The following is a 13487-nucleotide window of genomic DNA, read 5'->3' on the forward strand; positions in this document are numbered from 1 at the left end:
CCTAGTTGGCTAAGGTGGGGACGTGAGACTCCTGGATTAGTACAGATAGATTGGGTTAGAATTTATAGGAATATGAGTAGATGCCCAGTGAATACTGTAGGAAGGCGCAAGGGTCCGTCATTGACGGAATGTATGTGTCACCGAGGTTCCTGGCCTCGGTGAGATAAGAACCGGTAATTTTGTGTGTCAGCGGCAGCTAGTGCTCGCTGACACTGTTTTACTTAGTGTGGCTGTAAAGCCGATCCGGGCCGGTTCTTATTGGGAGCAGCCAAAGAGCAGGGTGGGTGGCCGTTCCCCACGTCCAGGCCAGGTTTTGGGCTGGGGTTTAAAAACTCAGCCAGCAGCTCAGCTGGGAGTGGCATGTTCCTCCAAGTGATAGTGGAGATGTGGAAGCGCTGTGTTTTTGGGAGCTGAATGAGAGCCGCCTGCTGGGAGTCAGGCGCCCTAAAGCCTGCTGTGGTCTGCCAGGTGATTTATGTTAGTTTTGGGAACTCTTGCTGTGTGAACTAGCACCAGGACCCTGTAAAGCATTGTTTTTCTTTTCTGTGTGAATAAACACTGGACTTTTGTTTTTTCAACCGTGGTCTTGTCTCCGTATTGCGTCCGCTTACCCTGCCTACCAGAGCAAATCCCTACAATATAAATCATACTGTAATACAATTTCATTTTGTACATCGGCTATACTTGTCTCCTGCTCGAATAGCGGGGCTGCATGGGGGCCCTAACTCGGATTGCCCTAGGGAGGACCATGAGTTTGCCAACTTCATGCGTCTCTGCTGGTACTGCAGATATGTTCAGGTATTTTGGCAAGGTGTATATGGAATTGTTAAAAATAGGATTGGGGTGCAGCTGCCTTTTAATGTTCAAGTGGCCATATTAGGGGATATTGTGAAAGACCAGGGTTCGGCTCATAAGTTTAAACTCCTTTCCATGGTGTTTATGTGGATGGCAAGAGTTCCCCCAGAAATGAATAACTGGGTCAATCTGGTTAATAAAGTGAATGCCTATGAAAAGATGAGATGAAGAATGGTCCAAAATATGGTCTTTATGGTAGATTGTATGGTTGCAGTACATTTTTTTTTTTTTTACCTCGCTCCACCAGGGGGATTATGGGGTTACGTTTATGAGCTGGTTTTTATTTGGCAGGGGGTTTAATTGAGTAACCAGATGTTTAATATATGTGATATAATGCTACTGCTTTAATAATAAAGGGAAAAAATATGGGAAAAAATGTTTATTTTTATGAAATAAAATATTATTTTTAACAAAATGCAAAGTGAATGTACAAGAAAATAAATCTAAATTAAATCAATATTAGGTGTGACCTCCCATATCTATATAACTATCTATATCTATCTGTCTCTGATTTCTCCTCTCTCTTTTCTGTGTTCCCTTTGTTCTCTATCATCTCCTCTCTGTTTTCTGTCTTCCCTCTCTTCTCCCTCTTGTCTTTTTTATTCTCTCTTTTGTGTTTTCCCTCTCTTTCTTTCCTTCTATGTTTTCCTTACTACTTTTTTTTTTTTTTCACTTCTCCATTCTTTCATTTCTCTCTCCACTCTTTCTCTTTGCCTTCTGTTCTCTTTTCACTCTTCTTTCTCTTCTCTCCCTCTCCTTTTCTCTTCTCTCTATTCTTTCTTCTCTCTCGTCTTTCCTCTCTTTTCCTCTCTTCTATCTCTTTTCTGTTTCCTCGCTCTCTTTCCTTCACCCTCTTTTTCATTAGTCTCTTTCTATCTGCTTCAGACATTGTAACAATCATTCCCAGAAGATTAAACTAAACTGGTGTAATTATTCACCTTCTAAAACAAAATTCTTGAGTTATCTTATTTTAATACGTAACCCTCCCCATACTGGAGCTGCTAGAAATCTCCAAGTCCCAGGAGCACACTGCCTACATCTGCACCTTACACTGTCTGTGACCGTTCAGGGACAGAGGCTTGTGCCTCTAATCTCTGGAGTCATGTAACGTAATCGCTGTATAATGCTGCAGCGAGGTTATTAATGATCAGCTATAATTACCCTCTATAAACCCTGTGCAGCGCTCACATTGATCCATGCAGGTTATCTCTGCCCAGGATGGGCTGTGTTCTAGAGAGCCCATGCTCCATAGGCCCAGCACTGTGGGCTGTCGGTGCCTAGAATGGGCTGGACCAGCACAGGGGAGGGAGGGCTGGAGAAACCTGACAGCCTTATCTGTCAGCCAGCACAAAGAGGAAACTCTACTAGCAGAATGGAAGGGAAGGCTTGCTACTTGAATAGACCCAAGGTAATAGCATTATTCCGTTGCTTCTGCTTTGTGCTCTCACACTTGCATAGGACTGCAGCAAAGCGTGTGCCTAATACAAAGGCACTATCAGGGCAATGTTATACAGGAGCAAGAATGAAATAGGCATTAGCCCTGGTGAGAGCGCATGGACTGCATTTACTGCCTATGGTGAGAGCAAATATGGCTAGTGCTGGCCACCTAACAGATGGAAGTATTATCACTGGGTTACGGTATTACTTGAGCACCTTTGCAAAGTTATAGCAGATGTGTTTAACCATTTCATCGGTAAATTAGGTACGTTGTCATCTCACTTTGTGGCTTTGCATAGGACTGCAGGCACAACAACTGCATCATCTGGAAGGGATGGTCTGTTAGTCGCCCCTTTTTATTTGCCTGATAGGTGGAAGAGTCCTGATTTATACCCTGCTGGCTGCTTTGGAAGATCAGCCCTATCCAATGTGAATACGGCCAGGTCGGATGCTCAGTGCTTCTCGCTGGGTTTGCATCCTCCTGCAACATCTGCATTGAGTTTGTATGTTCTCTCTATGCTTGCTTGGGTTTCCTCCAGTTAAGTTGAAGTTGTGCAGGACAGAGAAAAGGCATGGATGGTAAGTGATTTTATTTCTTTATTTTACGCACTTATACAGCGCTACTATATTCCGCAGCGCTTTACAGACATTAGCATCCAGCTGTCCCCAATGGGGCTCACAATCTAAGGTCCCTATCGGTATGTCTTTAGAGTGTGGGAAACCGGAGGAAACCCGCGCAAACACGTGGGGAGAACATACAAACGCCATGCAGGTGTTGTCCTTGGTCGGATTCGAACTTAGGACCCCAGCCCTGCAAGGCAACACCTGAGCCACCGTGCTGATTTTATTGAGTACAGGTGAAACTCGAAAAATTAGAATATCGTGCAAAAGTCCATTTATTTCAGTAATGCAAATTAAAAGGAATTGAATTAATGCAGCTTAAAATTAAAATTTTGTGAAAAGGTTCAATATTCTAGGCTCAAAGTGTCACACTCTAGTCAGCTAATTAACCCATACCCCCTGAGCAAAGGGGACCTGAGATTGTGACTTTGGGGTTTCATAAGCTGTAAGCCATAATCATCCAAATTATAACAAATAAAGGCTTGAAATATCTCTCTTTGCATGTAATGAGTCTATCTCACATGTTACTTTCACCTTTTAAGTTGCATTACTGAAATAAATTACCTTTGCACAATATTCAAATTTTTCGAGTTTCATCTGTATTGTGTAATATATGTGAATTCAGTTTCTTTGGAGCTAATAGTTGATGACAGAGGAACCCAATGACCAGTTTCTAAATGTGACTTTTTCCAGTTTTGTTCTGCAATTATTTTTTTTTTTTTTGCTGCAAAAGCTGAATCAATATTTGTAAAATGTGCAGTGGTTTTGCTTCAATTACACAAAATTCTGCATGTCTCGTGCACAAAATATGCCCTAGTCTGGGTGGCTTGCATTCTGAAAAAGGGTTGTAAGAGTAGCTCCTCTTGTACTGTGAACATAGTGCCGCCAGGGATGTATCCTATAAGAGCTAACTGAGCAAAACTGAGCCTGTGCAACAGTGGCGAGTTTGCATTGAGGATTCCGCACCACATATTACAGTACCATACAGATGGATTCACATGTAGCACAGAAAAAAACGAGGTTGCTACAGGTTTCCATCACGAATTTCATCCCTTGAATGTAGAGAGGTGGAATCCATGGGGAATTCAGACTCACCGTGGATTTGCGCTGAGTGCTGCAGTGTAAAAAAATCCACCACATGTGAAAATCAGGGGTTGGTGCATCCTATATATTCCCTTCTTGCACTAAGCATAACACACACTGTTTAAACCTACAAAAAACTGAGTCTTTAAATAGCCATATGTATAAAAATAACAATATTCTTTATTAAATACATAACAATACAATAAAAAGATGAAAAACACAACCACAAAGGTGCGGTATCACTGAGGGACAATATACACTGCTCAAAAAATAAAGGGAACACAAAAATAACACATCCTAGATCTGAATTAATTAAATATTCTTCTGAAATACTTTGTTCTTTACATAGTTGAATGTGCTGACAACAAAATCACACAAAAATAAAAAAATGGAAATCAAATTTTTCAACCCATGGAGGTCTGGATTTGGAGTCACCCTCAAAATTAAAGTGGAAAAACACACTACAGGCTGATCCAACTTTGATGTAATGTCCTTAAAACAAGTCAAAATGAGGCTCAGTAGTGTGTGTGGCCTCCACGTGCCTGTATGACCTCCCTACAACGCCTGTGCATGCTCATGATGAGGTGGCGGACGGTCTCCTGAGGGATCTCCTCCCAGACCTGGACTAAAGCATCTGCCAACTCCTGGACAGTCTGTGGTGCAACGTGACGTTGGTGGATAGAGCGAGACGTGATGTCCCAGATGTGCTCAATTGGATTCAGGTCTGGGGAACGTGCGGGCCAGTCCATAGCATCAATGCCTTCGTCTTGCAGGAACTGCTGACACACTCCAGCCACATGAGGTCTAGCATTGTCTTGCATTAGGAGGAACCCAGGGACAACCGCACCAGCATATGGTCTCACACGGGGTCTGAGGATCTCATCTCGGTACCTAATGGCAGTCAGGCTACCTCTGGCGAGCACATGGAGGGCTGTGCGGCCCTCCAAAGAAATGCCACCCCACACCATTACTGACCCAATGCCAAACCGGTCATGCTGGAGGATGTTGCAGGCAGCAGAACGTTCTCCACGGCGTCTCCAGACTCTGTCACATGTGCTCAGTGTGAACCTGCTTTCATCTGTGAAGAGCATAGGGAGCCAGTGGCGAATTTGCCAATCTTGGTGTTCTCTGGCAAATGCCAAACGTCCTGCACGGTGTTGGGCTGTAAGCACAACCCCCACCTGTGGACGTCGGGCCCTTATATCACCCTCATGGAGTCTGTTTCTGACCGTTTGAGCAGACACATGCACATTTGTGGCCTGCTGGAGGTAATTTTGCAGGGCTCTGGCAGTGCTCCTCCTGTTCCTCCTTGCACAAAGGCGGAGGTAGCAGTCCTGCTGCTGGGTTGTTGCCCTCCTACGGCCTCCTCCACGTCTCCTGATGTACTGGCCTGTCTCCTGGTAGCGCCTCCATGCTCTGGACACTACGCTGACAGACACAGCAAACCTTCTTGCCACAGCTCGCATTGATGTGCCATCCTGGATAAGCTGCACTACCTGAGCCACTTGTGTGGGTTGTAGACTCCGTCTCATGCTACCACTAGAGTGAAAGCACCGCCAGCATTCAAAAGTGACCAAAACATCAGCCAGGAAGCATAGGAACTGAGAAGTGGTCTGTGGTCATCACCTGCAGAACCACTCCTTTATTGGGGGGGTCTTGCTAATTGCCTATAATTTCCACCTGTTGTCTATCCCATTTGCACAACAGCATGTGAAATTGATTGTCACTCAGTGTTGCTTCCTAAGTGGACAGTTTGATTTCACAGAAGTGTGATTGACTTGGAGTTACATTGTGTTGTTTAAGTGTTCCCTTTATTTTTTTGAGCAGTGTATTATTAGGTCACATATAGGGACTGTGTGGGGTCAATATTAAACACCATGATATATGTAATTTTCAGACATATTCTGTTACAGCATAAGTTTAAAGTGCCTAGTGCCAAATATAATTCGCCAAAATAACACACAAGTCTGACAAAAAAAAACTAAATAACCCTCACACAGAAAGGGAAGCAAGATCATACCATGAGACAAAGCTTACCAATGCTGTTACTGCCAAGCTCAGAAGGACCGCACACCCAGAACACCGAGAAGAAGGTGTTTTGACGAAACGCGCGTCGGGGTGTGCGGTCATTCTGAGCTTGACAGTAACAACATGGGTAAGTTTTGTCTCATTGTATGATCTTGCTTCCCTTTCTGTGTGAGGGTTATTTTGTTTTTTCTTGTCAGACTTATGTGTTATTTTGGTGAATTATATTTGGCACTTTAAACTTAGGCCTCATGCACACGACAGCATCCGTTGCTCCGTTCCGAGGCCCAGCCAAAAAAATATAGCATGTCCTATTCTTATCCGTTTTGCAGACAAGAATAGGCATGTCTACAATGGGCCGCCCATTCCGTTCCGCAAATTGCGGAAGGCACACGGGCGGCTTCTGTGCATGTAGCCTAATGCTGTAACAGAAAAAGTAATATTTGGGCTGGGGATCAGGTCTCGTGCTGGTAACTGTACAGATGCGGGAACGTCCAGGGGAAATGAGGAAATACCAAATCTATATAATGGCATATGATATTTCTGGAATACACTCAGCATTGTATCTGCTGGCAGCATTACCTAATACAATTACTGTACATTTTAACCGTGCTTGAGGAAATCTGTCCCAATGAATTTCCTCATTCAAATTTGTCAGATCACAGCAGACATGGAGGTCCCCAGCAGTAGGAACCCTATTAATCTAGGATTGTGGTTACAATACACCTTTAAAGGGATTGAACTAATAGATCAAGAGACCGACTGCTGGGATCCCCACCAAGTCCGAGAATGGGGGTCCTGTTCAGTGTCAGACTGGGGTTCCTTTGGCTCACCAGAGGAAAATATTCTCGGTGCCCAATACCTATATCACCAATGAAGTCTAACTGGTTTTGAATCAAAGAAATAGACCGTGGCAGCAAGAGATTAACTCAAGAGGCAGCTCCAAGTGGGTTTTTTCTCCTAGACTTTTGGTGTCCACTATTGCAACAGCCTGGGACTGTGATCATCTGGTCAGTCCAACCCTCGTTTTGTTCCCCCATCCTGATGGAGATGTAGGTCAAGCATTCCTTCTCTATGGGACTGCCAGAGACAGCTGCGTACAGACCTTGGCTCTCGATGGCAGTCCCACATAAATTGAGTGGAGCAGCAGGGCGCATGCTCAATCGGCTGTTCTATTAGGAGAGGGGACCTGTGGATAGGGGATAACATTAAAACTTGGCACAACCCCTTCAAACCCTCAGCAATGAGATCATAGATAATGCCTATCTTAGCCATTTAACCCCCTCAGATTCCACAGTCAATAGTGACTGCGTCATCTGAGCAGTTGCGTCCACCGATACGCACCCTTGCAACATAATCATGGGGTACTGATCAGTGTCTATGGGTACTGATCAGTGTCTATGGCAGCCAGAGGCCTTCTGAATGCCCCAGGTCTGCCATGTTACAGCACCTACTACAGCGTAGCACTAGACAACATAAAAGTGTTTGTAATTCTGGGTGAACTGAGAAAAGTGTCAGCGTCCTATTGTGTTTTATTTTTTTCCATCTATGACATTTATGGCCGCAATGTTTCCTTATTGTCTTAGGTGGGAATTCCCTAATGCAAGTCATTATAATGGCGTGTCTCTTATGGAGTATTCACACGTAGCAGTCATATCATGGTTTTCTTTTCCACGTTGTTTGCATAATCACATCAGCATAATGTGGTTTTGTCATAATTTAGCAAAAAATGCGACATGACTGCAGCATCTGATGAAGTATTTGTCAAAAAGTCAATGCTGTTGCTCATGGCAATCAGAACTTAGTAGAAGAACCGGTAGTGTCTGTTCTTCCTCGCCATCAGCTAACTGCCTGGGAGTGGAAGTCCCAGTCCTGAATAGTTGTATTCTTTGGAGGGAATTTATTAATGCCCGCGTGTCCGTTTTCTGGCAGAGAATAATTTTTAACTTTTACCCCTTTTATGCTGTGCTCTCCATTTGTCTAAAAAGTGGGAGGGCGATGATGTTTTAGTGATGTCATCAGATCCATCCCATTGATATGCTTCTGTCTTGATAATTGCTCAGTATGTATCATCCTCCTCCATATACCAATCGTAGTCAGAATTTCCTGATAGAAATATTCCGGGCAGGTGAGTGGCCAGGAGATTTTTTTATAGATAGTACAGAATAGATTAGTACAGGACCTGTTCATGTAGAGCTGGCAGATTCCTCAGATGCTGCTGAGAACATTAAATTTCAGTATTTGGAGCTGTAATTCATGTATAAAGCACATAGCTGGAATAGTGCTATGTGTGGGGTGGCAGCTGGGGGAGGCTTACGAGCGTGTGCCCCGGCTGCTTGGTGATGTAGGGGCAACAATAAGCCTTGTACAGGGTATTTGGTTATAAAGCTATGGTAGCTGTAAACTGAATTTTGAGTACATCAGGACAAGGTTAATCAAAGGGTCATAGACCGCAAAATATCTATTATAGAGGAAATAACTAGGGTCATTAATTTTCGTATTCTGTATTTATTTGACTACAAGGTGTCAGAAATTTGACCGCATCCAATGCCGATTGTATGATCAATGGCAGCTCGCTCACAGCAACCAATTCGATTTTCTATCTCATTTTATACTGTAGGTTGGAAAATTAAAAGACCCAATTAGCTGGTATAGGTAACATCTCCCATTATTCTTTGCGCAAGGCTTGATACATAATCACCCAATAATTATGGTGCATGTGCTGCTATTGGGCCCATGGCAGGGAGACCATATCTCAGACTAGCCCTATTCTCCAAAAACGTGATGCCTGAGGTTGATGCCAAATCTCCCTTACAAGGGTTGAGGACAGGGGCGTAGCTATAGGGGGTGCAGAGGTAGCAGTCGCTATCAAGGTCAAGAGCCTGAGGGGCCTAAAGACCCGTGTGCCGCATAACAGGACACTGGTATTATAGAAACTGCATGCTAGTCAATTTACACCTCTGGCTTGAGGGAAGGGGTTAGGTCAAGAATTTGGCATGGAGGGGGGGTGCCATTTCAATTTTTGCATCAGGCAGCAGGAAGGCTATGTGTTCCCCTGCCCCTGGCCACAAAGCACTGAGGGAAGGGGCGCCCAAGCTGAACTCTTGCACCAGGGCCCATGAGTCTTTAGCTACGCCCCTGAGGGTGACAAATGTAAGTATGAACAATCAAGGGGCTTCGATTACTGGAAATGTGCCCCCTCTACAATGAAGTTTGATGTATGGGAGTCTTCCATCATCAAACCATCCTGATGTTAATGTGTCCATATTCTGTATAGGAACCTGCATAGTGAGACCTTGTGCTATTGCGTTCTCCTGCCAAATGACTGTGTACTTATAAGGAGAACAAACAACTAGTGTTTATACCAGAGCGCTTGTTAAAGCTATATTATGGCCTTTCTTTATGTTTTACAAACTCTTTGAGAACCCATTTGCTCTTTGTACACACTACACTTATGACTGGACGTGTTTGTCACTGACTGCCGAGAATTATACCCTTGCCCCCCAACGCTTGGCCATCTTGCAATCTATAATAAATATCAACGCTTGACAACCATCTTGTTGGGTGAAGGTTGGTCACAGCTTTATTAGGGTACTTTCACACTTGCGTTGCTGGACTCCGGCAGGCAGTTCCGCCGGCAATCTGGATGCTAACGGACAGCATTTGTAGACTAATCCGGATGCGGATCCGTCTCACAAATGCATTGCAATACCAGATCCGTCTCTCCAGTTGTCATCCGGAAAAACGTATCCGGTATTTATCTTTTTCACATTTTTTAAGGTCTGCGAATGCGCAGACCGCAAAACAGGATCCATTTTTTCGGAACACTTAGGACCGGATCCGGCATTAATGCATTTCAGTGGAAAATAATGCCGGATCCGGCATTCCGGCAAGTGTTCTAGAATTTTGGACGTCCAAAAACCGTACAGTGACTGAACTGAAGACATCCTGATGCATACTGAACGGATTGTTCTCCATTCAGAATGCATTAGGATAAAACTGATCAGTTTTTTTCCGGTATTGAGCCCCTAGGACGGAACTCAATACCAGAAAAGTTTAACGCAAGTGTAAAAGTACCCTTAGTTATTTTTCTCCAACCATCCAACTCTTATAATACCAAACAAATTGCCTTGTAGTATAAGAAGCAGTATGCCCCACAGAATTCATACATGGGCAAGTCTGCCTTCTTCTCCCTCTTAAATGACTCAACTGACCTCCGCTGTGACTTCTGAACAGGAGTAGATCTGAAAACTGAACACCAGCAGTGAAAAGAACAATAACGGAAAAACAACGAAACAAGGTTTTCACTGAGGTGCCGGAGAAAAATGCTGTCCTCTGGCCCTTCCCCTTCTTTTCTACATATGGCCACTACCACCCCTTTTTAGACAACCAGGATTGAGGGGGGGGGGGAAGCTTGATTACTGGAACGCCTATTTTATCTTACCAGCCTGCTAACCAGAACACCCCTGCGGGCTGTGCCACTCTAACCAGGCTGCAATCCTTTCTTTAACCCTTTGCACCGCCATTCTCTCTGCAATCAAGGACGCCTGCATTTATGCACCTTGGTGTTGTCTAGACTGCCGAGACTTATACCCTTGCCCCCCAACACCTTGGCTGTCTTGCAGACTATAATAAATAACAACACTTGACAACCATCTTGTTGGGTGAGGGTCGGTCACAGCTTTATTAGTTATTTTTCTCCAACCATTCAACTCTTATAATACCAAACAAATTGCCTCGGAGTATAAGAAGCAGTATGCCCCAGAGAATTAATCCGTGGGCAAGTCCGCCTTCTTCTCCCTCTTAAATGACTCAACCGACCTCCACGGAGGAGCCCGTGTACTCCTACACGGCGCTCCGACCCCCACCCAACAAGAACAACTCTTGCTCCACGCCATCTTGCAAGCCACAGAGAAAGATGTCGAGACCAATATAGTTGAGATGTACACCATCGGGCCTCATGAGGCCCATATTATCGCCCTCCAACTGTCTGTGACGCACCACAATTCCCGCCCTGAAGCGTACAAAGCGAGCAATACGGGCATTGACCGTCCTCCTGGCCCTTTCTTTAGCCTGCGCATCCCTGGCTCCCTGCCAAGTTACTCTAGGGATAATCTCCGACCAGACAATTACGACTTCGTGGAAAAAGGAAGGGAGTCATTGCAGGTGTGCCCTAATGAGAGTAATGAGTGTGGCAGGCGCAGCACTATGAAGTGCCTTTTGCGCTGTTGAATTAGAAGAATTCCGATATCTCTGACTTTTAGTCTAACCAGACTGTCTATTACTCTGTAATTCCTCTAGCGAAGTTCGATGAAAGCAGTAGGTTTAAAGAGCACACCAAATGCTTGAAATAACTTCTTTATTAACTTCAACTTTTCTTCATATATAACAATGCCGCCTCCGCAGCAGATAGTCCATGTACAAAACATGTGTTGAATAAAGTATCATAAAATGGCGGTATGCATAAGATGGTGGTTCAACTGTTCAATCTTGTCATTCAACATAAAATGGTGGATATATTTTTCTCTCTTGAGTATCTGTACTCTCACTTTAAGTTATTTATGCACTTTATGATCTCTCTGAGAGGTATATCTGAGGTTAACCAATAGTTCACTTATTCTACTTGGTTTTCAGTTTTCTCTATACAATTGCTTATGATCTGGTAGGAGCAGTTCGCATTTGTATGCAATTTGTTTGGATTGTATGGCTCAGTAATTCGTTTGTATGGTGGACCTGTAAGCAAACACACATATAACCAGTTCAGTATACAGTTCTAATCACTATATTAACAGTAGGAACATTATATAACTGTTTTAAATACCTATTTTGGCCTCTTGCTTCCATAAAACACAGCTCTTAGTGGAGTGTGTGTCTGTTTAGCTCCTCTCTCTGGTGAATAATGATTCCAGCAGCTCTTGGGAATTTCCCACACAAGCTGTGTGTGAGTTTCGTCAAAACTCCTGGGCTAGCTAGGATTGGTCAAGACTCCTGCTTAGCAACACATGCTGTGTCATTGAGCTTACCTTACATTATATAATGAATCTTAAAGGCATATTATCTTTTCTGCTTCTGTGAACACAAAATATATCTATTACATGACATCCAAACATGAAGTCACTCTAAATAACTCTGCTTTTGTCTTTAACACACAAACATATGAACTGTATTAAGGTTATTGGAGGTCTAGCTGTATAAACATATAAGCTACCTAGCACAGGTCTTAGCTAGCCAGCTACAATGAGCTAGGACAATTTTAGCAGGCAGAGGTTATTGCCCCTGGCATGTATGACGAATATAGGGAAAAAAACGTAAGAAAAAATAGACCTGTATCGGGCGCCAATAACCTCAAAAGTAATAGCCTGCTTGCGATAAAAATGGTCAATAGAGTGGTAACTTTGATATAGTGGTTTAAAAACACGTTTGTAAAAACGTGCAAAAAACCTTAATTAAAACAGTAATGCTAGTTGATTAAAATCACAATGAGAATAAAAAAGGTATTTTGTGGTAAAAACTCACTTCACCCAGGAGGGGCAGGGTGGGATAAAGCACATAACACCCACTCTGCTTCCTCCTGCGCCTGGATCGCCTGTAAGATCGTCCGGAAATAACGGCAGTCACACTTGGAACTTCTGGTTATTTTCTTTTTATTGTGTTAGCACAGGGTAGGGGTAGGAGTAGGCTCAACGCGTTTCGGGGTCACTGGGATCCCCTTCATCAGGAGCATAAGTGCATCATGCATAATGGCAGGTATTTATACAGGGAAAAAGGCGCCAAAGAACGCCAGAAAAAAGCGCCAAAAAACGTGAGGTATTGGCGTCACTTCCGGTTTGCGTTCCAGGGTGGAACGCATTGTGGTAGGCTAAACTTGGAGTGGTTTCCGGTTTGCGTTCCAGCGTGGAACGCATCAAGAAGCATCTCGGCCTTGTGGTGGACCAGGAGGGGAAGCGACGTCACTTCCGGTGTGCGTTCCAGCTTGGAACGCATCGGCACCGCTGTAATGGATTGAATGTGGACCAGGAGGGGAAGCGACGTCACTTCCGGTATGCGTTCCAGCCTGGAACGCATCGGGACCGAGACGGCTGGGGGATCAGCACATGAGTAATTTAACTTCTTGTCAGATATTATGGGTGGGTGTGGCGATGTTTAGGAGGGGTATCTAGTTTTATTTATGTATAATATAATATGGTATGCTGGCCAGGGAGAGGGAATTGGGTGTGGAGAAAACCGGAAGTGGTATAGGTTCCGGTGTGCGTTCCAGGGTGAAACGCACCACAGCTTCTCACGGAGATCGTGGTGGAGAATGTCTGTGTATGGGAGGGAGGGGCAATATAGCTGTTGGTAATTGTAAGTCTGAAGGGAATGGCAGAGAAACACATTATGTATAGTAATATATTTTGATATATTCTATTATGTTTTGACCAGGGTATTCTAACCGGCAATGACTGGTTTCTCTTATCCCATAGGGA

General features: G+C 44.0%; 1 protein-coding gene across 1 annotated transcript in view; it reads left to right on the forward strand.

Moving 5' to 3' along the window:
- The first annotated feature begins 2185 nt into the window (after nt 1-2185).
- The window catches only part of ADA (adenosine deaminase), a 78865-nt gene continuing 67563 nt past the window's right edge, over nt 2186-13487 (forward strand). Inside the window, exon 1 of the mRNA XM_040435795.1 lies at nt 2186-2263. Within this exon, the coding sequence (XP_040291729.1) occupies nt 2228-2263 (36 nt within the window). The 5' untranslated portion in view covers nt 2186-2227. The remainder of the gene's footprint in view (nt 2264-13487) is intronic.

This window comes from Bufo bufo, chromosome 6 (assembly GCF_905171765.1).
Source record: "Bufo bufo chromosome 6, aBufBuf1.1, whole genome shotgun sequence".
Classification (NCBI taxonomy): domain Eukaryota; kingdom Metazoa; phylum Chordata; class Amphibia; order Anura; family Bufonidae; genus Bufo; species Bufo bufo.